At 36.5% G+C, this 24,268-nt stretch overlaps 2 protein-coding genes and 1 long non-coding RNA gene across 3 annotated transcripts; all 3 read right to left on the bottom strand.

Moving 5' to 3' along the window:
• Positions 1–4,604: 4,604 nt before the first annotated feature.
• On the bottom strand, positions 4,605–6,129 carry LOC145585386 (uncharacterized). Its single transcript, XR_014100643.1, has 3 exons — positions 5,317–6,129; positions 5,111–5,183; positions 4,605–4,885 (listed from the first exon to the last, which is right to left on the bottom strand). It is a non-coding gene; the product is annotated as an uncharacterized LOC145585386 (long non-coding RNA).
• Positions 6,130–6,218: 89 nt separating this feature from the next.
• On the bottom strand, positions 6,219–10,202 carry LOC145585385 (disease resistance protein RGA2-like). Its single transcript, XM_081642088.1, has 2 exons — positions 9,456–10,202; positions 6,219–7,341 (listed from the first exon to the last, which is right to left on the bottom strand). The coding sequence occupies exons 1-2, from the start codon at positions 10,096–10,098 to the stop codon at positions 6,257–6,259; spliced, it is 1,728 nt and encodes a 575-aa protein (XP_081498214.1). The 5' UTR covers positions 10,099–10,202; the 3' UTR covers positions 6,219–6,256.
• Positions 10,203–16,596: 6,394 nt separating this feature from the next.
• Positions 16,597–22,901, bottom strand: LOC145586556 (uncharacterized). The gene is made up of 9 exons (XM_081643415.1): positions 22,683–22,901; positions 22,443–22,548; positions 20,564–20,868; positions 20,314–20,419; positions 19,855–20,217; positions 19,696–19,775; positions 19,462–19,586; positions 17,161–17,439; positions 16,597–16,880 (listed from the first exon to the last, which is right to left on the bottom strand). Exons 1-9 carry the CDS (start codon positions 22,781–22,783, stop codon positions 16,867–16,869), a joined length of 1,479 nt encoding a protein of 492 aa, XP_081499541.1. The 5' UTR covers positions 22,784–22,901; the 3' UTR covers positions 16,597–16,866.
• Between the last annotated feature and the right edge of the window lie 1,367 nt (positions 22,902–24,268).

Raw genomic sequence — 24,268 nt, 5'->3', positions numbered from 1 at the left:
GCAGCGTATTTGGCATTCATTCTTTGTCGGCTACTTACAGACCCCCCGGAAGGGTCAGTCATAGTCTTGACGTGCATAAAGTCAAGCGGCCAAGGAATTTCAATCTTACCTTTGGAGTCGACCCTCGCCGGCTCCTCCCCTGCGGCTGCAGCACCACCTGCAGCCTTGGATGGCTCGCCATCCTTCGATGCTTCATGAGCATCCGGCTTTTTCTTTGATTTCTCTGAGTTTTCACTCAGAGTTGCCATGGCTTCGGGGCCCTTTCCCCCGGTTGTAGGGAAACCTTTGGCGTTAACGCCAGAGGCCGTTGGGGTTGTCTTCCTCCCAGTTTTAGCAGCCGGTTTTTGAAGGTTCTCATCCCCAGGTATTTTTAAGACCTTTGTCATGGAACGGGGGAGGATGCCAGTTGAAGCCTGCAAAAACACAAGGAAACCATAAGTCATCCGGAATCAAAAGAACTTGGAAAATTTCAAGGGAAGTTGGAATTATCTTACCCCTCCTTTTTTGACCTCCTTGGCCTCAATGTTGGCCTTCTTGGCCATAATATTCTCTTTGCGGAGCAGAGCCGCATATTTTTAAGGGGTCTTAGCCGGATCGACCATTTTCCTTGCTTCCTCTGCAGAAAAACATAAAAGAGTTAGAGCAAGAAAAAGTTCAAAGCAATGAAATTTAAATTGCAAACGGAAGACCGCCGGGTGGGTGAGTGTATCTACCCTTTGGAAACATAGGGCTCAACCCGCAGGCGGACAAGAATCTCTCATCCGCAAAGAAATCCGGGTGGGGGATCCAGTTTCTTGGAACAACTATGTGAGTCCCATCCCCCAAGGGCTCAGTTGTTGTCTTGAAGAACTCCGGCTCTATTATTTGCTCCCGGGCTTTGGTAGTAAGAGCTGGGCGTACGCACTTCTGGCCCACCAAAGCCGGCTCTTTGTTGTAGCGCCGGAGAATCTTGTTTATCCTCACTTGAGGGGAGGAGACCAAGTACCATTTATCTTTCCAACCTCCCCACTTGGACACTTTGTCCAAGGTCATCAAATATTCCGGGAGCGTGGAAATAGTGTACCACGCTCCATATCCGCCTGGGGCACTCTTGAGGTAGTGCATATGGGCGAAGGCAGTGAAGCTGGGCTCAATGTCCTGGAGCTCGCAGGCGGCGATATAGCTAAGGATATTGACCCAAGAGTTAGGCGTTAATTGCCACACTCCCAAGTCATATCCCTTCAGGATCTTCCGGATGCCTCTATGAAGGGGAAAGCGGAGGCCGGCTTCTATTACCGCCTCATAGCAGAAAAAGTAATTGTCTGCATTGTCAATGTCATCCCCCCAGGCTAAAACAGCATCAGCCGGAGGGACAATGATGTCCCAATCTTCCCCAAAGGGGTGTTGTTGTTTGAAAGCCTCAAAGCCACTTTCAAGAAGGGCCCTGTCCCCAGGCTTCATCCGGGTTTTAGTAGGATCCGGGTTTGCTTCTTTCTTTGCTGTTTGGCGATAAGCCTCAGCAAGGTTCTCTCCTTCTGCCCCGGATCCTTCCTGCTCCTCAGCCGCTTCTTCAGCTGAGTTACTTTGGTCTGAAGAGGAGGCGGTTTCCTCACCGTTTCCACTCGAGTCGTTGTTGGTGGAAGTAGACGGGGTGTCCTCAGTTGAGTTACTTTGCTCAGCCGCCTCGTAGTCTTCCTCCCTCACAACTTCACTTGCGGGCACTTCCCTAGTGCGCCGCCTGCTAGGCTTGGTAGCCGTCTGCTTAGTTCTAGCCATTGTGTCCTGCACAGACACAGAGAGGGAAGAAGCCGGAGATGAGCAAAGCACTCCAGAAACTCCAGACAAGGCACCCCCGGTTCTAGACTCAGCCGTCCCTGGTGACCGGCTGAGCGTCCTAGGCAGTGCCGTGTGTGCAAATGGAGAGTTCATTTTATTTTCTGAAAAGTTAATGTATACAGCCGGAAATGAGTGTATACAGGCTAAAGAAAAAGGAAAAAGAAGAAAACTTAAAGAAGGAAACGGATGGTTACCTTACTTTGAGTTCTGAAAAAATATGAAAACGGCAAAGCAACCGGTGACCGGGTGACTTCGAAAGAGCACACGGAAATCTTGAACTTGCTTAAACGCAACCGGAATCAGAGCACCTCTCTCTAGAAAACTCTTTTTCTCTCTCTAGAAAGTCAAGATTGTGAAAAGTGAAGAGGAGAAGGAGGGGGGGTAAATCCCTATTTATAGGGGGTGAAACGGCACGAATCCCCGTCACCACTGTCAAAAAATAGCCGTTTTCACTATTCACCCTTCATGGGCTGACACGTGTCACAGGCGCCACGTGGCCTGCCACGTGCCACCTGTGAGGGGCAAATGTTTGGGGTATTTTTACCCTTGACAAGTGGACCAATGAGGAGGTGCCACGTGTCAGAGGCTGGCAGGTCACCCTTGACCAATCCCCAGCTGACACGTGGCCTCTCCAGATACTCCCTTAGAGTTGCGGCCTTCAAGGGCCCAATTCCCCAAAAATCCGCTATTTGGCAGCGCAGCCCATCAGTCCTAGGGTAAAATAACCTAGGAAGGGGCACTTTTCCCAAGGACCCTATAAATAGGGAGATATTGCCCCAAAATGGGGGACATTCAGAAAATTTACTATCATTTATTACATCCTACTTTCTCTCTCATCAGAGAACACCTGAGCTTGGAATCCAAGCAGATCCCCACCTAAATTTCCGCACTTTTCATTCTCCTTCAAGTTACTAACTTGAGCGTTGGAGGCGGAGCACCACCCAACCGGTGTCTCCGTTGTTTTTGCAGGTACAGAGTCAGCAAGACCAGTCTTCGAGTTGTAACTCTCCCAAGGGACAAAAACACCCAAAACAACCATGGGCTAGATAAAAATTAAGAAGTATATAAATTCGGTACAAGGACTAGTAAATTGTGAGAGTATTGACTTAATGGAGGATTTTGAAAAAAATAATCAGTTGGTGGAGTTTGAAAAATTTTTAATCGGAATATTTAGCTACTAAAAATTATAGGTAATACAAGATTATTAGCAATAAAAGACTATTAAAAGATTAAAAAATATTTTATTGAATAAACAAGTTTGATACTTATAGATTCTTTTAGATTACAACCAATAATAGATAATTTAGCCTTGAAAGTGATTTTTTTGCCTTGGCAATATCAACACCCTAAACCCTAAACTTGACTGTTGACACCACAAGTCTTTTGATTCTAAAATGGATTTTTTTGTCAGAAATTGCCTAATAAAACCCAAGATTTGTGAGAAACTACCTAATATAAAAAAAATATTGTAAAAAACAACCTAATTAAAGGAAAATTGTTGTAAAAGACTACCTCTAGCTGAATTTCCACCATAGACCAATTTTTCCAGCATTGACCCACCACAAAACACCCCAAAACCGCCCACTTTGGGGTTGGAGGGTGGTTTTAGCTTGGTGGAGGCAATTTTTAGCGAGTTGTATTGGTTTTAGGGGTGAAAGCGAATGGTTTTGGGGTGTTTGTGGTGGGTTAATACCTGAAAAATTAGATCAACGGTGGAAATCAGGTTAAATGTGGTCTTTTACAACTTTTTACCTTTTAATGGAACCTCACTGTGTTTTTAAATATTTGCTCTATTTCTCCATGTGCAGAGTTTTAGGAGAAATTGGAGAAAGTAATAAAATATGGAGGTAGTAGGGTAGGTGGAAGAATTAAAAATTGTAAAAGAGAAAAGTAGTGGAGAGAATTGGAGGAAAGAGAATACGAAATTAATGAAATATGATTCATGGTGGGGCACTAGGTGAGAGATTTTAATTTAATATTATAAAAATTTTCCAAATAAGAAAATAGGGCAAGTATTTAAAAACAGCCGGAAATGGAAAGTGGAGCAAGTATTTAAAAACGAAGGGAGTAGTTTCTTACAATTTTTTTTTTTTTTTTTTTTTTTTTTTTTTTTTTTTTTGTAGTTTCTTACAAATTTTAGATTTTATTAGGTAGTACTATATCTGACAAAAAATCCTCCTAAATACTTAGCTTTGGGATAAAGTACTTAATGTTATCCCTTGCTTCTTAACCATGAATCGCATTTTTGTCTTACCTAATTGCTTTGCCGAAGAGGTAATCGATTTTACTCTTTCCTAATTAGCACCAACAAATATATCATTGTAGCAAAGGTTGCAATAAAGCACATTAGATCTAAAATATTTAGCATATACATGCCTTATTGGTTCGAATACATCGGTCCTTGTGTGTGTGTTTTTTGTTTGTTTTTTTTTAAGTAAAAGTGTAAAACTAACAATAATTTGAAGTAATAGCATTGAATGACCACTCGATTATAATTTTTTTGTTAAACTATGTGCATAATTTTTAAGCAACGAGGACAAAAGTAGTGGTGATATTGGTTGAGCTCAATCCGTTAAGCAAGGCAGCAAGCTATTATGTACCACACTTGATTAAATTTAAATCAAAGTTTTTTTTTTTTTTTTTTTTTTGAAGAATAAATCAAAGTTTTGATCAACATAAGGTTGAAATAGTTACAAAATCAAGATTTTCTTGACTCGTATTAATTGAAATATAAAGCGAGGGTAACTAGCTTTTAGCATCAATAACAGCAATTTAATTAATTAGTAGGAATGTAGGATTACACATGTGTGTATGTGCTAGTACATTATCATCTCTAAGTACATTATTAAAAATAAAATGACCAAACAAATTAACTAAGTTTGATACTTGTCTCATAATTTACACTCAAGTAAGAGTCATCACTACCAAGTCCAATAATGCTTTGCATTGATTTATTACTTGCATCAATCTCCTTCAACGGCAATCAATTTTGCATCCATTTGTAAGCCCAACATCACAACCTTCACTTCGACTATCTTCGGGTCCAGAGTTAGTCAATGAGTGTTAACTGCTGCTAAAACCAATTTTGATAAAACATCAATTAGACGTCGTAATTAACATTTTCATCATAACTGCACGACTTGCAAACGTTGAAAAGTGGTTTAATACGGAGTACTTGTATACAAAACGGAGATATTAAAACACCCAAATCAAGTAACCCATTAACATAAAAATTAATTAAAGAATGACTACCCCTACTTTATCAAATTTAAGCATAAATAAATCCCTTCATTACCGTCATTATCAATCAGTTGCAACACCACCATCAATGCCTCATCGAACGATTTAATCGAATTATCCAATTGCTTCTGCTCCGAAAAAGAGAAATTGTTGTCAATTAGAAATGGAAAAGATAATTTTGTTGAGATCGAGCTAGTATTTTATACAGTAAGTAAAATTTATTCCATCAAATAAATAAAGATAAAAAAAAAAAAAAAGAACCTTGTTGTAGGTAGGGATACAAGCAGACTCCATGCTCCATCATTTTCAGAGGTTTTGTATAATTTCACCATCGATCTCAATATACGAAATATTTGAGATTTTGTGCCATTCAGATCCAGAATCAGGCCTATCATCTTTGGCACTTATTCTTTCTTTCAAAATTGAACAATTTTCAATGGTGATGCTTTTGAGATTTTGGGGGAGATGCTTTTTGGCTGGCAGATGTCTCAACTTGTTGCAATTGTGCAATAGCAATTGTGCAAGAGATGAGAAGGTGCCTATCCACTCTGGAATTCTTTCTAACTCTTCAAATCCATCAAGTATCAGAATTTGGAGGTTAGGTAGCTGGAGTTGAAGTAGTTGTTGAGGCAGACTATTGAATTTTTTCTGGTTATTTTTTGATCTCTCTCTCAATGTAAGTTGTACAAGGGAGTCATTGTGTTTATGGAGTGGGGGAGTGATGGTGTGGTGCTTGTCATTACAGATCATCGTCAAATAGGATAAACACCTAAGACTAGGAGTATTATCTCTGCTTTCTATTTCATGCTCCACTTCAGCTTCTAAATTTCGAAGGTGAGGAAGATGTGGAATCCACTCTAGTGGCATTGAAGAAGTTGCACATCTTATATCCAAATAAACAAGGCCCTGCAATTTACTCAAATCTGGGATGGGATGCTTTAGTGATTTACAACCAAATAATTCTAGATCTTCCAAAGATGTGCATTCTGTGACACTAGTTGGGATACTTTCTAACCTCTCACAATCAGCAATTCTCAACGTATGCAAGGAGGAAAGACCCTTGAGCATATCATCAGGTAAATAAACCAACTTGGGACATCTATATATAACTAATTCACAAAGGGAAGAGAGAGTCCTAGACCCATTGAACATATCATCCGGTAGACTAACTAGGGCTGTCAAGGTAGATAGTATTATATGCTTAAGAGAGACAAAGGAACTCATACCACTGGGTAAACACACTAACTTTGGACAACAATATAAAAATAATGTTGAATAGTACAAGATGGTGATAATTGAATATATTGTATCGATCAACAGCTTTATCGTCCCAAATTAACAACTCTTTTTCGAAAATATGGATTGCAAGATCATGCACTAAATCGTGCATCTTGCATTTCCACCAGTTTTCTGTAGCTGTGTTCTCTGTATCCCGAATTTCAAATAATTGTAAGAATGAGATATTCACTAACATTTTAAAAAAACCTTCGCCCGTCTTTTCCATTGTCATAGTCGAGTTGCTTGTATCAGTTTTAAGGAATCCCTGAGCAATCCAAAGATCAATCAGTTCATTCTTCTCCATTATGTGGTCTTTGGGAAAGGTTGCACAATAGGCAAAGCATTGTTTCAAAGAAAGCGATGGTAAATGCTGATAACTCAAAAACAACGATGGTAGGATGTAATTTGGATCATTTTCTGACGAAGTAGCCCATACTTCATTTCTCTCTATTGATTCCCAATCTTGTACACTTTCCTTCGATTGTAGTAAACCTCCCATAGTTGTTATTGCCAAAGGAACGCCCTTACACTTTTCAACAATCCTTTGCCCTACTTTCTTATGAGAAGGAGAAGGAATATTTATCACCTTTTGTTCAAATAGAGACCAACTATCCTCTTCTAATAATCCTTTCAACTCATATGGTTCAACCCCTGCACTCATTGCAACATCTTTACTACGAGTGGTAACCAAAATCACACTTCCTTGACAACCCTCAATCATCTTCAATTGGCCTTTTAATAATCCCCATAAGGCTCTATTTTCAGTCCATACATCATCAAGTACAAGCAAGAACTTCTTACCTTTCAAATCTTTTTGAAGCTGTTGTATAATTGCTTCCATGTTGGTCAAATCGCATTTGTTCGATGAAAGCGATTCAACCATTTCCTTCATAATTCTTTCAACATTGAAATCTTCGGACACACATATCCACATTTTCTTTTCAAAATGTTTTGCAACTTTCTCTTGTTCTTTGTATACAGCTCTTGCTAAAGTTGTCTTACCAAGACCTAATTATAAACAATAAAATAATGCAATTACATATTTTTAATGTAGAAAGTACACAACAATTAGAAAAAATTCATTTTTTTTAAAAAAAGAAAGAAAGAATTATTAGTATGTCTATTAGGATAAGAAGGTCTATATAGTTGGGAATATTGTAAGGATGAAAGATTGATCTCATTTTTTAAAAGAAATTAGAACCTACAAAGCTAGAGAAAGAAAATAGTGAGAAAATGTTGTCAACCACTAATAGAAATAGTGGCACCATTATAAAAACATGATTTAAATTCCATGCAAATTACTCCCACCTTCTCAATTAGGTTTGCCCAATTTTATTAATTTGTCCCAATATAGTTTGCCCCTTTCTATTTTTGACATAGAATTACTAACTTTCAAATACTTAACATGAGAACTAAAAAACTAAAGAAAAACATACTAGTAAAAAAAAAAGGACTTTTTTGTAGTTCTCATGTTAGGCCTTTGAAAGTTAGTGATTGTATAAAATAAAATAAAATAAAAAACCTTTGATATTAAATATAGTGTATGTTAAGCTAATGATAGCAATAGATAGTGAAAATTATTGTGTGTAGCTCAGGACCTAACCTAGTTAAGTATATAATTATTTCAAGATCGATTTGCAATTAAATTAAGGATATTTTGATTTTTACCACCTTCCAATAACGACTTTGTCGAATTTACCACCTCCATAAAAAAAAAGATTTACTTTACCACCTCATAAAAAAATAAAACATCAGTTTTACCACCAATCACCTCCAACTAACGGATTCCGTCCATAAATCCGTTAGTGGGGCCTACTTTGCACACGTGTCGCTATATTATTGGGTAAGTTTTAAAAAAAATTAAAAACAAAAACAAAAAAAAATTAAAAACAAAAAAAAAATTAAAAATAAAAAAAAAATTAAATCTGGCAGCCCCACCTCCCCTACCCAATTCCGGCAGCCCCACCTCCCCTACCCAATTCCGGCCACCATCTCCGATTCCGACCACCCCCTCCCTCTCCCTCCCCGTTTCCGACCAGCCCTTCCCTCTCCCTCCCCGATTCGGACCACCCCATCCCTCTCCCTCCCCGATTTCGACCACCCCCTCCCTCTCCCTCCCCGTTTCCGACCAGCCCTTCCCTCTCCCTCCCCGATTCGGACCACCCCATCCCTCTCCCTCCCCGATTCCGACCACCCCTTCCCTCTCCCTCCCCGATTCGGACCACCCCATCCCTCTCCCTCCCCGATTCCGACCACCCCTTCCCTCTCCCTCCCCGATTCGGACCACCCCATCCCTCTCCCTCCCCGATTCCGACCACCCCTTCCCTCTCCCTCCCCGATTCGGACCACCCCATCCCTCTCCCTCCCCGATTCCGACCACCCCTTCCCTCTCCCTCCCCGATTCGGACCACCCCATCCCTCTCCCTCCCCGATTCCGACCACCCCCTCCCTCTCCCTCCCCGTTTCCGACCAGCCCTTCCCTCTCCCTCCCCGATTCGGACCACCCCATCCCTCTCCCTCCTCGTTTCCGACCAGCCCCTCCCTTCCCCTGCCCGTTTACGGCCAGCCCCTCCCTTCCCCTGCCCGTTTACGACCAGCCCCTCCCTTCCCCTAGCCACCACCTAACAGCTACGACCAACCCCACCACCATCCAAACCCAGACGCGAAACCACCGCGACCCAAAACCACCACCACCCAGACGCGAAACCCACACGAAATTCCGACCAACCGTGGTAGTTGATTTCGTTGCTGGTTGGTTGACATGGAAGATCGGGGAAGATGAAGAAGAAACGTTCAAAATGTGGGCCCTACTAACGGATTCATGGATGGAATCCGTTATTTGGTGGTAAAATCGATTTTTTGGAAATTTTGGTGGTGGTAAAGTAAATCTTTTTTTTATGGAGGTGGTAAATTCGACAAAGTCGTTATTGGAAGGTGGTAAAAATCAAAATTTCCTTAAATTAATTAAAAAAAGTTTTTAAATTTTGTGTACTTGGTGTTGTATATGGAAAGATTTTAGTTTTGAATTAATGTAATATGATATAGCATATAAGCATGATAAAAAATAATAAAAAAAAAAACACAAAATAAATTCAAAAGCACATATATATATTTAAATTTACCTCCGAGCCCAACAATAACAATGGTGGAGAGATGTTCCTTATCATTGTTTGGACTGCACATCATTTCTAGCAACTTTTTCTTATCTTCTTCCCTCCCAACAAATTCAGAAGCAGTTGCATTTTTCCGAATATGCTCCAGGTTTATCCTCTCGACATCATCGACACTATGAGAGGAATTAGTAGATTTCTCTACTATCTTAACTAGTTTGAGACCAATTCTTTTAGCCTCCTTGTCCAACTCATCGAACTTGGTAAGGATCTCAAGCACCTTGTGAGTCATCCGAAAGCGGAAGACTATGGGGTTTTTCGATAGAGTGATGAAAGTGCACACCTTATTTTTACGCAAGATGTTCTTACACAATTCAAGTTCCCTACGTAGCATTTCATAGGCGTAGTCATCCATAACATTATCAGCAAAATAAGCCACATTCATGACTTGTTGGAGCCAATCTTTCACAAAGGGGTTATCCACATCACGCTTTTCTTTTCCAACAACCTCTAAAAGGTTCTGGCAATTCAAGAATTTTTTCTTGAGATTTTCAAGGTGATCTTTGAAACCCCAAGCAAGGCTTATCTCTTCCCACGCTTGAGCAGCTACAAACTGAGTCGTTGCCTTTAAGACATATAATGCTAAGTCTACCATCTTATGCGTTTTTATAAGACAAAGGCTAAAAGAGATTTTTAAGTCAAGGCTAAGGTTGTTTGTGGTAGTCGAATCAAAGAGAGAAATGTTGTTATATAATATGATTTTTTTTTTTTTTGGATGTGTTGTGGTTGTTATTTCATTGATCTTGCAACCTTTAAATAATGTGTACCATTTTATTCCTTGCTAAGTTTAGAGTAAAAGTAATTAGATGTTTACTTGTTATCACACACAAACCTTTCAATATGTATGAATAAAGTTATTCCTTACTTCTTAACCTTGATTGATACTTTTATCTTACCAATCTTGCATTGGCTTTGGGTAAAATACTTGATTCTAGCCTTCACTTGAGTGAATATATAGAATCATACGTTTAGTTTCCCAAGTAATGAATATAATAGGTTAACTTCATGTGTTACGCAATTAAAAATTTTAAATATATTGATTTATTCATTTTGTTTAAGAAATAGTTATTACTGTTTATTCGAAAATTTCTAATTATAATTTCATTCATTTGTAATAAACAAAGGTGGGGAAAATTAGTGATAAGTTAAACGACTAGGTAACGCCCACATTTAAACATGAATGGACAAACATATCCTTACGTGTATTCCATGTTTTTCCCCCTAGCCTCTAACTCAATTTAACATTCTCTCCTCCCAACAAGAGTTGGCTAAAGTGATAATCAACTTAAGGGAGGTCTCGAGTTCGAGCATCACCATATGTAGAAACTCTTGTTGGGAGACTCACCCACCATAAGCCAGGTGTGCTACCCAGGTCGGATTCGGATGTAGTCGGAGCTAAGCTCCGGTGAACCGGGTGGGCATTCTAAAAAAACATTTACACTTTTTTTCTTTTTGTGAAAAGAAAGTATGTAATTGATTTTACTATAGGCCTATTTGGTAGGGAGGGTCGAGGATTGCATGTTCAATCCTCAACGTAATTGAGAAGGGATTGAAACCTATCCATTTAAAACTGATTTTCGAATCCGGATTAGCCCAAAGATGAATCGGGTGAGAACACCATTTTTTTTGGAACAATTGCACTACAAGAAAAATATCTTTTCGTAGCGATTATTTTTAATATTTCGTATTGATTGTAATTGTTACAAAAAAAAAATCTCAACGAATGATTATTCAATACAACATCCGTCATCATCATAGCCTTTAGTAGTGTTTTTCGCTTTCATTGGGGTTGTTCTCATTAATGGATACAAATTACTACATACAATCATGGTGATTATTGTAATGATTATAATTGCTATAAATGTTGAACTTATTTACTATTACAGGAAAAAAAAAATCCCCACATGTGCTCTACAAAAAAAAATTCCTACATATGCTCTACAAAACAAAAACCAAAAAAAAAAAAAAAAAAAAAAACACTATATATGCTCTATAAATGTTCTTTTCAGTGCTTTTTTTGGTATTTTTGTTTTAAGTACAGAAACACCCTTTTTACCTCTATGCTAACTAGAAGAGTCAAATCGGGCACCCAGATGGAGTTTGGATTGACCCACGATGGGTCGGGATGTTTGGGTCGGGTAATGATGGGTCATTTTATCCTAATATACTAAATCAAGTCCGATCAAGCTTAATTGTATTCGAGTCAAAAGTGGGTCAAGGTATGATCAGGTACAAATCGAATTCGGGTCAACTCAAATTCGGGTCGAGTTATATCGAGTTTAATTAAGCTCGAATTCTGATTTAATTGGGTTTATTTGGGTCAAAATGGATAGATTCCAGTTCAAATCAATCATGTAATTTTAAACTCATTATAGATCTATTTTCTATACAAGTATTTTATTATCTTTCGCTCCTATCAACCCCATTTTTAATTATTAGTAGAATTTCTCTCTTCTACTAACAATTAAACATAACTCCCATTAACTACAATTTATATTCAAAATCCCACGGTCTCCACTATAATAAAAAAAACTCGTTAACTAATTAACTCATAAGTTTTGGGTCAGGTTAGTAGGATTGCGGGTAGTTTTGAATCGGGTAAAAAAAAGGTCTGGTAAAATGAGGTATTTTTCGGGTATAAATGGTTTTGGGTAGATTTCGTTTCAGGTTAAATCGAATCCAGGTCTTGAATTATCGGCTTTTATTGGTTTCGAATAAATAATGAGTCGTTACCAAGTTGGGTTTGGATCGTAAATTTACGGGTAAAATCGATTTCGAGTTAAGTACAGATTGATTCCAGATCGGATTCGGAAGAAAACTTTTCGGGTTCAACCAATTCGAAAACAGTTTGGTTTCAAGTAAACCTTTCGAGTCGGGTAAGTTTTTGACACCCCTAATGCTAACCCTTTTTGCGGTATTTGCGAACTTGATAAAATAAGTATTCTGTCTAACACTTATTTATAAAAGGAAATTTTGTCTCGAAAGAACATATATGTTCACTATTTTGTCTGGAAGGATCTTATATGTTAAAGTGATCTAAAAGGACCTTATAAGTTTACATTGTTGTTTAGGGGACCTTGAGGTCGGAATCCAGTAATAATTGACTTTTTTCTCCAATGTTGACCTTTTACATGACCTTAAAAAATGTCCCTCTTTTCTTTTTTTTTTCCACGATTTCCCTCCAATTCATCCTCTCTCTTCTATCTCCAAATGGCACAAATCAAAATAAGGGAATTTGAGGGAAATGATAAGTCTATTTTATATATATATTTATTCCTCGTCCCACAATCATATTTATGCTTATTTGAGTTCTGCGGAGCTATTTTTATTACTAATATACGTTTTCTAGTGTTTTTTGTAGAGTTGGTATTATTTTGTAGGAATCTGTAGAATTATGATGATTCCCGAGCTTATTAAACCAATGCGAAGATATTAGAGTTTGTTCGTATTTTATGACCGTAATATTTGAAGTCTAAGATCAAACTAATTAAATTTGGTTCGGTGATTAAGGGCTCGGTTCGTTTGGAGTACTCATTGGCATAATACAGCATACAAAACAACAATAATTGGCATCCTCATGATAATATGCAAGGTACAGGCCTACTGTGGGTACGCATACGAGGCTTCAGATCATAAAATCACATATTAAGATCGAAATTAAACACATTCTTGGAAGAGCATTATTTAGGCTAACCTGACCCTTTCCAGCAAAATCATTGTAAGGGGCAGGAATAGCATGCAGTGGCACTCTTTCCTGTAAAACTGTCCACTTCAGTTACTTAAGCTCCATTCGTTGGATGTACGAGGATTAATTGATGCACATGAATGAATTACATAAACATAAAATCAGAGAAATTATTATGATTGAATGACAAGGCTAGTCCACAGAGAGCAGCCATAAACATAAATACCACCACCGAGAGTAACATAATAGCAACCTGAACAGCAATTAGCCAATAAGGTTGTCTTTCGTTATTGCATTTGAAGTTAGTTACATGACCATAAGAACTTCAATTGCAAGCAACTACTACCATAAACCACCCCTTCCCAGCCCCCATTTGCACCTAAAATCACAAAAAGAAGACTCTGATCAGACATTTCTTCATTATTTGCATTATATCTTTCAGTTACCACATATTTGGAAACAACTTCCTATATTCAACCACCCAGATTATCTGCTTCAGGACAGCATTTGGACACCCTCGGTACAATATTCAATTATTTACAGAACCTGCAATATGGCCCTCAAATCATTTTTCCACTTGGAATTATAGTTTGCTCATTTTGGTACATCAATTGTTCATTTACAAATCAAAATATGTCAAAATTATGTCATTTCACTAATTAAATTTGCTCATTTTTGTACAATTCTTCAATTATGCTCATTTAATAAACAAAAAAACAAAAATTAACTTATGGGTTTATAGATTAAAATTATCTCAATTGCAATAATTGGAAACCCTGACTGTTTCGGCAAAAAATGGACTAACTGGGCCTTGGAGGGCTGCTTGCGGACCTCGGATTTGGGCCTTGGAGGTCTACTTGTAGACCCCGAGCCCCAGGGTAACCCCGGGGCAGAGCCTCCGACGCCTTAGTTAGATGTCAAACAATGCATATTTTGAGGATTTTAGGGAAGAGAGTGAAGGATGATCCTCTTAGTGTAAGAGTAACCTCCTCTTTACCAATTGGTTGTTGGTGTAGTGGTGATTAGGACTACACTTGGTAGGGAGAACTCGTGTTCAATCCCCGCAATAACAATTGGGAGGGGAATGGAACCTAACCACCCAAAACTGATCTCCGAATTCGAATTAGCCTAAAGGGTGAACCAGGTAGAACACCAAAAAAAAACGAGTAACCTCCTCTTTTACCTTTGGTCCCTTGAGGGGTATTTATAGTAGTGCATGGTAGGTATTAGTGAAACCTAATAGTACACTTATGGGCCGTTACGAGACATATTAGTGCACTTGGTTTACTTGGGGTCATTTATGCCTTTTTATCCCCTTTGGACTTATACGAGTAAAATTACCCTTGATTAAAATAGGTATGACTATTTTAGTACCCAAATACTGACAATTGAAACTTGGGTTGAATTATGAACTTGCATTGAAATCTTTACTCGAAAATGAATGAATTTCGTTGATTCGAAAGTTTGAAACTCAGTTTGAACAAAAAAAAAAAAAAATCAAAATTCAATTAAGTAAAAGTGATAACATAATAAGAGGCTAAAAACTAAAACTAAATTACCCCAAGTTTAATACTATAGAGTATAGACTGTCTGACCAGCCTATAAACTCTTCAACAGCTTTTGCCCTCTGCAAATGGTGGTGGAGGAGATCGACGAGTGAAACCAACCACTGCAGAAATTGAGAAAATTAGAATATCAAATCCTCACTATTTCTTTATAAACTCAACTCACTCTTTGTCTTCTCACTCATTTTCATCTCCATTTATCAAGTGAAAAAAAAAAAAAAAAAAAAAAAAAAAAAAAAAAAAAAAAAAAAAATTGGGAAACCATTTGAGTGTATCAAACAAGACATTCCTTCACTCTAATGCTCTAACATATATACTAAATTTAATCTCGTGTAATCTACCGGTATCATTGTTGAAATAAAATTAAATAAAATAAATAATATTAAAATTATTATGCATTAACAAATTACGTGAAATTATTTATAAAATAACAAATTTCTTACAACTACATAAATAATTATATTGCATATAGTTAACTCATATATATATGTATTGATACATTACTTTTCATGTTATTATTCTCATATTAATTAATTCAATGCTAAATAAATAATTATTACTTTAATTTTATAAATATTTTTTAAAAAAAATAGTTAGAAACAAGTAGAGTCAACTGACAGCGTTGCTTTAAACTTAGATCCGACCCTCTAATGCTCTCTTCTGTTATTCAACATGTTTAATCTAAAATGTTTTCTCAAACTCTCCAACCTTCATTTGTCAGGTTCTCTTTCTATTTTCTCTGGTATTTCATTTGGATTAATATGCCTCTGTTTTTTTTCGTTTACTCTATTTTACAAGCAATATTTTTAAGATGTTGATTTACTTTCTTTGTTTTATTTTCGTACTCTGTTTTAGGCTTCAAAAGTCAAGAAACATCACTTAAAATATCCCCATGGCAAGAAAGAACGGAGAAAGGGGCAAGGGTAAGCAAACGGAAATTGCTGCTTGTTACTACAATCCCCTCCAAAAAGTTACTTCTAAACATTGGTATCAAATTCCGGGCGAGATGGAGGAGCACAACTTCAAATATCATGCGAATGTGGCTTTTGACGGCGACAACAGCATGTATAATGAGTGTCCTAATTGTTTCAAAAAATTCAAGGTGATGGATGATGGAAAATTTTATTTGAAAAATTGTGATGTCGAAGGATGGGTTAGATACATATCATAGTAGTTTAGGAGGAGATGGATTTTCTAAATTCGAGTACTCTGTTTTTAATCTTACTTGTGGTTTTTTTTTTTTTTTGTGTTTTTTTTTTATTTTGCTAAGAATCCAATTTACTAGTAATTGGGACACCTAAGTTAGCTTGTTTCAAAGTATGTGTATTACGATTTACGAGTAGTGTATAACTCATCTTACGATTTTTTGTTCACTTATGAAGTGTACTATTTAGTTTACTAATATCTACTTCTATGTCCCAACATATCTACTCTATTTCTATACGTTTATATCTTGTCTTGTGCAACCTAACTAATAACATAGACTTGGACAATCTTAGGCGTTTGCATATTTTTACAAGGTTACACCTTCGATCAATTTTTTGTTCACTTATAAAGTACTATTTAGTGTGCTCATATCGACTTCAACATCCCAACATATTTTTATATGTTTATATATCCTGTCTTGGTTTATATGTTTATATATCATGTCTTGTGCAACGGTGCAACCTAAATAATAACATATACAATGCGTGTAACATGCTTGTAAAAATGTATAATCACATAATTTATGTACGTATTACAAATACAATATTCAAAGTTCAAATCACACAATTAAGAATGATATATGCACTAAACCAGAATAAGTAAATTAAACTTATATGAAGTGCAAGACTATAACGTATATAGAACAATTATGACCAATTACACAACAAAAAAAAATGCATCTTTGAATTGCAGAATACAAAGCTCTAGCCATCTTCCTCTGACAGAGTTCCTATTTATCAACTTCTAAAATCAGATTTGTGAACTAAATACACTCTCTTCCTAATTTTTAGAAACTATAAGCACTAAAAAAAAATAATAAAAAAAAAGCAGCATAAATACATATTCATCCTATGCCTATCAAATTCCTCGTCATTGGCCCTTCAAGTGAACCGTCCAGGATCAATCACTATTCACTATTACCTGTAGAGAAGAAAGAACCAAAATCAGCATGAAAGAGTATACAGCATACAGGGCAATAGTCAACCATCAGAATTACACAACTCTTTCTGTAGCTAATGTTTCCACAGAGCAGGAAGAGACCTTGTCAAACTACAATGGAGTAATCCGGTTTGTGAGAATGTAGTTCAAGTGACCAATATTGACTATACAGTATCCACTCAGACAAAATATAGCAATCAAATGCTTTATAATCCCTGGACCAAGAGGCAACGAAGGTTGGCAAGAGAAAAAAAAAATTTACCTTTGTCAGATGCCTCACTTTGACTGTCATTACCACCATTCTCCTGGTCTTCATCAGCCTCCACATTTTCTGCTTCCTCATCCCCTTCTTCTTCTTCATCCTCATCATCGTCATTCTCACTTTCTTCTGATTCACTTTCACTGAGATCTGGAATTTTGGGCTTAGGTGGAGGTATAAAGCTGATGGTAGATCGTCGGCGACCACTTGAAACAATATTGCTTAAATCTATGCCTTCAAGTTCTTTTGCTCTTTCCTTCCTTTTCTTTACATCCTTGATCTCTGTTTATAATAAAAAGTCAGTAATGTGCCTTTTCATGCTCTCCTATCAGACAGAAGTATTGTGAGATCTTATAGGCACACACCTAAGCTCCAATGAAAAATTTCAGCACCTAAGCTCCATAAATTGAAAAGCTTCAACCAGTGTGAAAGTGACTACTACCTCCGGTTCGTATTATATACAACTTTGGAATTTTTTATGTCTCACAAATAATACACCAAAGTTGCATGTAATACGAACCGGAGGTAGTATTAAAATGATCTACAAAAGCGAAGCCAAAAAAAATTAAGTATGAACTAACTTAGCACATGTCAGTGATTGGTGAATGCAGTACCTACTGCAATAAGCTCAGTTAACTTTCCTAAATTTTGAAATATATCCAGCGAAGGAATTTGTAAGTTGTAACCTTTCAGTAGTCAATGTTACCAAATGGAAAAGGCTGTAGTACCACTTTCAGCAAGTGAATTTATGAATTACCAAGAGACAATGATTTAGCAAAGCTAGATCCAAACAGCTTAATTATTACACACAAGAGCCGATCATTGCAAGCTGAACCAATACTTTACTACAGCCCCTAGTCTAAATGCACCTTATCCAATATTCCAATTAATACATGAGTGTTGAAGCACCTGAAATAACTCCACATAACAGATTATTGCAAGCCCATAGAATTCTGAACGAGGTCCAGCAGTGGCGTATTTATGATGGGTTCAAGTGGGTTCGTTGAACCCACTGATCTTTTTTGAAAAAAAAGAGTTTTTTTTAAAAAAAAAAAAAAAAAAAAGGGATATATACAATTAATCTGCAGTACTGATAGAAGAAAAGCAGCGTGGCTTAGTGGTTTTATAGAGTTCAGATTGTGCTCCTTAGGCCCATAGGTTAGGGGTTCGATTCTATGTACCATCAATTTTTAGCCTTTCTAATATTTTTCTCCTTTTGCTTTAATAACTTCTCTAAATTCTCAATTATATAGCCTTTCTAATATTCCCCCCCCCCCCCCCTCTTTTACTTTAACTATTTTTCTAAACTCCCAATATTCAAACAAACTCACCAAAGACTCAAAAAAATCAAACCCCATTACCCTAACTTTATTCTCCAAAGGAATGCTTTTTTTTTATTTTATTTTATTTTCCCTTTTGCTTCAATTACTTCTCTGAACTCCAAATATCGTAACAAACTTATTAAAAGACTCAAAATATCAAACCCCTTCATCCTTATTATTTTATCTCTCTAACTTTCTTCTCCAAAGTATATGAAACCCTAAATAATGTTTTTGTAGAACCTTTTTTAAAAAAAAATTGAATTACATTAAATTAAGTTATATGTTATCTATTATAATCTGGATTTTAATGTATTTATCAAAATTTAATTTATACTTCCTAGTTCCTACGTTCTTTTTTAATTGCAACATTTGTACACACTCCTTTGATCGGTTTTTTGTAATTCATATGCTGAAAAAATATATATAGTCAAGCGGATCTTATAAGATTCGTCTCGAATTTTTTTTAAAAATAATTTCAACTATTTCTAATTTTTACAAAAATATAACTTAAGATGTTTTAGTTATTGAATGTGCAATAACAAATGTGAAATCACCAACGTTGCAATTAAAAAAAAAAATCAGAGGACCTATATCTTATGTACGGTAGTATTTTTTAACGATTCCGAACCCACACTTCTGAATTCCTAGATACGCCACTGAGGTCCAGAAGGGTGTTCACATCTTGTTTTTAAACAATAAAGCTCTTATTTCTACAAATACTTAATGACAATGAGAAGGCTGTTTCTGGTATTTTTTGCATTCATTGATGCTCATGGTATCATATATACCCATGCATGCAAAGTCTAAATCTTTCAATGATACTATTGCACCTGAATTTCATGCCCAATTAAGCTGTAGATGGTAATTTTATAGATATAGTTGAAGGACAACCAAAAACTATAAAACAGATAGTAAATAGCAATCTAGCAAGACAAGCACAAATGTACAATCCGTACTTTCTAGTTTCTACCACCATACTCACCTTTTTCAGAAGGGTTGGTAGACAATCCCTCCTTTGCAAGCATCTCTTCAAGCTCTTTCATCAAGCAGGATTCACGCTTGTTTTCAGGAGCCTGTTTAACTTTCTTGTATATAGCAGGGGAAATACTGCAGAAGAACAAAGGAATAACATTAGCCTTTACAGAAACCATGTGGTAGCAACTTGTTCAATTACTAACATTAATTTGAAAGATTGAGATACTAAGAAATTAGAGACCTCAAGCCGCAAGATTTGATCACTGATTTTAAACGCTCCACTTGCTTGCCATATGAGGGTGGTTTAGGAACTTCTTTCTTCTGTTAAGTAAAATACTTCAATAGAAGATAATATTGATAAAGAATTTCATCAATTAGAAGGGATAGAGAGATATCTCACCTTCTTAGGTTTCTCAGCAGATGAATCAGAATTATCATTGTCAGAAACATTTCTGCCTTCCTCCTCATCACTTCCCTCTGATGTAGATTTTGAAACCTTACTTTGTTTTCTTCTAGCTCCTTTTGTGTCCTCCTCGGTCTTTTTACGCTTTTTGACTGACTCTGTTTTCTGTGGCTTTCTTTTGGTAGCACTTCTCTTTCTAACTTTCACTTCCTCTTCTTCAACCTCATCACTTTCATTCCCTGAAGAAGCAGCTGTTTCCTCTTTTCTAGAATTGGAAGAGACTTTTCGAGAAGAATTTTTCTTAGGATTCTTCTTCTTCTCACTCTCAGTGGATTGAGGAACATCAGATAAGTTTAATATCTGAAAAATTAGTGTCACACCTATTAGCAATGTTTATCTCAAGATGTCCACTTTTTGTTATCTCTTCCAAATGAGTTCCAATTTATGTTAGCTCACCTCATCTACTTCCTGACCGATAAACTTCTTGAACGGATCCAATGAATGTTTTTTGAATGCCAGGTCTTCCTCCAGGAGCCGACGTAGTCCAACCAATGTAATATTCCTGAGTATAAAAAAGATTTCTTCTTTACTATAAACTTTTCCATAGACAAATGAGCATCAGAAGATACAATGGCAACCCCTTCCACCTTCCAAGAAAGAATGAGAGAGATGACAGCAATAAAAATTGAGCTATAGAAAGACATACTCGGAATTCTCTCTGAGATAAGAAGCTCTAGCCCAAATGGCCTTCTTTATTGTGATTTCATCTGGGACAAGTTTGCTTTCAGTGTCTTCAACATCAACATTAGGTTTTTCTTTCTGAGGACCTGTCATGAGACCCATAACAGGAGAGTCTTCCATTGTTTGTACACCTCCAGCGTTAGCCTCCTCTGCTTCGTTTTTCACCTGAAGATCATCTACAGGTTGTGGTTCATCAGTTGAGGTAACAACGTTCTCCCCAGCTTCATCTTGGCTCTTGGACAAGTTATCAGAAGTAGCAGATTCTATGCACTAGCATTCAGAGAAGAGCAACATATATTTCCTTGAGTATTTGATCATAAACACCATCTTTATGAATTCAAGACAAGGTAATTGTTTCCCATGGAAACCCAATTTTATAAAATTAATTGAGAAGCTGTAGTGTTATCAGCAGGCCAGTTACCTCTCACTTACATTTCCTTCTTTATTATTATCTACAGTGTAAGGACATAAAGGAAGAAAATCTAAGCATCGAGATCTGACTAGGTCACTTAAATTGATAAAAAAAAATGTTTTTGAAATCTGAAGTAAACAAGGTTAAAGCAAACAAGTCATCTAAAGAGGATTTCAGGTCAGGAATAACCGGAATCATTCAACTAAAAAGAAAATTACATTGCCCAATAGCCAAAGACCACATGGATGGAAGAGGAGGGGGGGGGGGGGGGGGAGAGGCACAGAATATTCATCTCAAATAGCTGGAGGGGAATGACCCTGATTAATCACTCTAGCCAATATTCAATGGATTACATTTCCTCCTTTCCTTATGCCGTTCCTCCAAAACGTGAATAATAAAGAGATTTTTTTCATTTGTTTCTGCACTTGCATGAATACAGGGACTTATTTTTTAAATTTTTTGACTTGTTTAGTATGCCTGCCAAACACCTTCCTTTTACATAAAGCTACCATTCAAATAAACCCAATAGATTCCTCTCGTATCTTTCCTAACATTTAAAGACACTTCATCTGACCTCAGGTTAATATAGAAGGCAGTGCTTCCCAATGACACCAGTCAATTTACCATTTCCTTCCCCATAACAGCTTAACTCAATCCACTACTTAGTTCACCAGTTTTCTTATGAAATCTTATCAGGCATATATGGGAGAACGGAACAACAAAACATCCACTTATATATAGGGCCATCTTAGACAATAAACTGCCACTTAAAAACATTCTCCATATAAGAGTGTCCAGTTATCAGAAAAACCTTCAACTATATAATATAAGAAATTGATGTTAAGTTTATCAAATCACTGCAATATATATCTATAGTCATAAGCTGTCTCACAACCTTCCAAATAAAACCAATAGCTCCATGCTTCTACTGACACTGCCACTCTCTAACTAATCTCGGCTTCTATGTGTAAAAACACATTTTCACCAATTCTTATCAATCATGAAGAAACTAAACAATCATCTTCCCCTTTTACAAACGCCCCAAAATGGCAAAACTTGCTACCACATACTAAGACGTCGAAAAAACAAAGTAAACAATTAGCATTCCCCAACACCCGTACTTGAGCAAGAATCGTATTTTCTCCAACCAAACTCAGCTAAATAACAAGCCAAATCACTCAATGCAACATAATCAGCAATAAACAGCTCAAATTAACAATGACTAAACAAAATTAGAACTCGAATCCGTAAATGCTACCGCATAAAGCTTAAAGAAGCATCAACAATCCAATATTAACCAAAGATCTGTTACAAATAAACAAAAAATCAATCAAAATTTAGCTCCCACGACAATTATCACCACACTCCAATACAATACAATCAATCACAAACAAATCATCCAAAAAAAAAAAAAGAAATTAAAAAAAAATACCGTTTGAAGCCATTGTTTAACAAATCCTTTATGAGTATCCAAAGCGTGAGTCTCTAACCCTAAATCCTTCTCAAGTAGCCTTCGCACTTTCTCAAACGTCAACGAACTGCAAATTCATTCCACAAATCAGAAAACAAAATCAAAATTCATCAATCAATAACTCAAACAAACATCAAATTGAACCCGAAGATGATTCTAGAAAGTAAAGAAGAAGATTGAAGAGGGAGAAAGAGGAGTTACTCGGCTTGTTCTTGGAAGTAAGAAGAGCGAGAATTAATGGCGGACTTGATTTGAGACTCGATATCGAGCGCCGTTTGGTTATCCTGAGCCTTTTCCGCCATTGTTAGAGGATGTTGTTGCTCAATAGAGGTTTGTGGAAAATGAGGTCAGCAGGTTTCAGGGAAGAGTGAAGTCACTTTTTTTTTTTTTTTTTTAATTGCAGTGTGTGGACTTTTGCGCATACAAGTAGTTCTGTTTTATGTTTCTATGAGAATTTTTTGTCTTTTTGAATTTTGAATTTTTGACATTGAAAACTCCTTTTACAAAATACCCTCCATCTTGAAAAAATTGCGCCATTATTTGTTTTATTTTCGGTAGGGTTGAATAATTAAGATTTCAAATTTTGATTAAACAAAATCTAACAAGTGCTTTTAGGGTATTAAATAAGAGACCTAAAATGTAAAAATATTATACTATAAAATAAAATAAATATTAATTACATCGATCAACACGTAATTTTGACATTCATTTCAAAGGCAATATTCCAAGAGGTGGGACTGTGGGAGTGCTCATTAGCAAGATTCTTCTGATTATATAGCCTAGGCTTGTGATGTGTGGAATTTGGTTCAATTCATTTCAACATTTGAAGTATATTTATAGAATACTCGCCGTCTTTAAAAAAATATTCATATGAGATATGTATGAGATATTTGTAATTTGACACTCATATGGGATATGAGATATTAGTAAAATCTATAAATTATATTGACTTGAATCTAATTGGGTTAGAATGTAAACTTTTAGAGCTTTTCAATAATATATTATTCGTCTTAATTCAAGTATTGGATCAAAAATTATGATACAAAGAAAAAACGCAAAAAAATGAAAAATTCTAAGGGTGGAAGCGCCTAAATCGAATCTCCTAGGGACTTAAAAATTCTAAATGTTTCTCCCCTAGAGTTTTGAAAAAAATAGGTGTTCGACCTCCACACAAAAAAAAAGGACTTGAACTCCGGCAATGTGTTCGGTGGCCTTGCCCTCGATCGGTGGTGCTTTGTTAGGAGGAGAGAATGTTGGATTGAGTTAGAAGCCAGGGAAGAAAAATATGAAATACACACAAGGGTATGGTTGTCCATTTATATTTAAATGCGAGCGTTACCTGGTAAAATAAGGATATTGTTTAACAACCATGAAAAAAGTAATAAATTTATTAATGATTTACAAGTAGTGGATTAACCATTTTGGTTAATATTTTTACACCGTTTTTCAATATAATATTAAGTTTCCGAACACATGGTTATTGACTTATTTATTGTTATTTGTTGATGTACGGGTCGAGTCGAGTTAGGACTTAGGACCAATTCGACATGTACACAAACTCATAAATACATCTACTTTAGATCCTCTCGATGCTTTTCTCTGCAATGGCTGGAAAAACCCAACCCTATGAAAACTCCATTGAAGAAAGAGATCAATTAACACGTTCTAACAAAAAACCAAAAAGAAAGATCACCCAATACATTTTCAATAAAGAGCCTCTGACTGAGCAGATCGCCCACCACACTCCTCTGGTACCACAGAATCAAGCTTTGAGTAACCCAAGAAAT

The sequence above is a fragment of the Chenopodium album genome, chromosome 16, assembly GCF_948465745.1.
Source record: "Chenopodium album chromosome 16, dcCheAlbu1.1, whole genome shotgun sequence".
Lineage (NCBI taxonomy): Eukaryota > Viridiplantae > Streptophyta > Magnoliopsida > Caryophyllales > Amaranthaceae > Chenopodium > Chenopodium album.
This window is presented reverse-complemented; position numbering and strand designations above follow the sequence as displayed.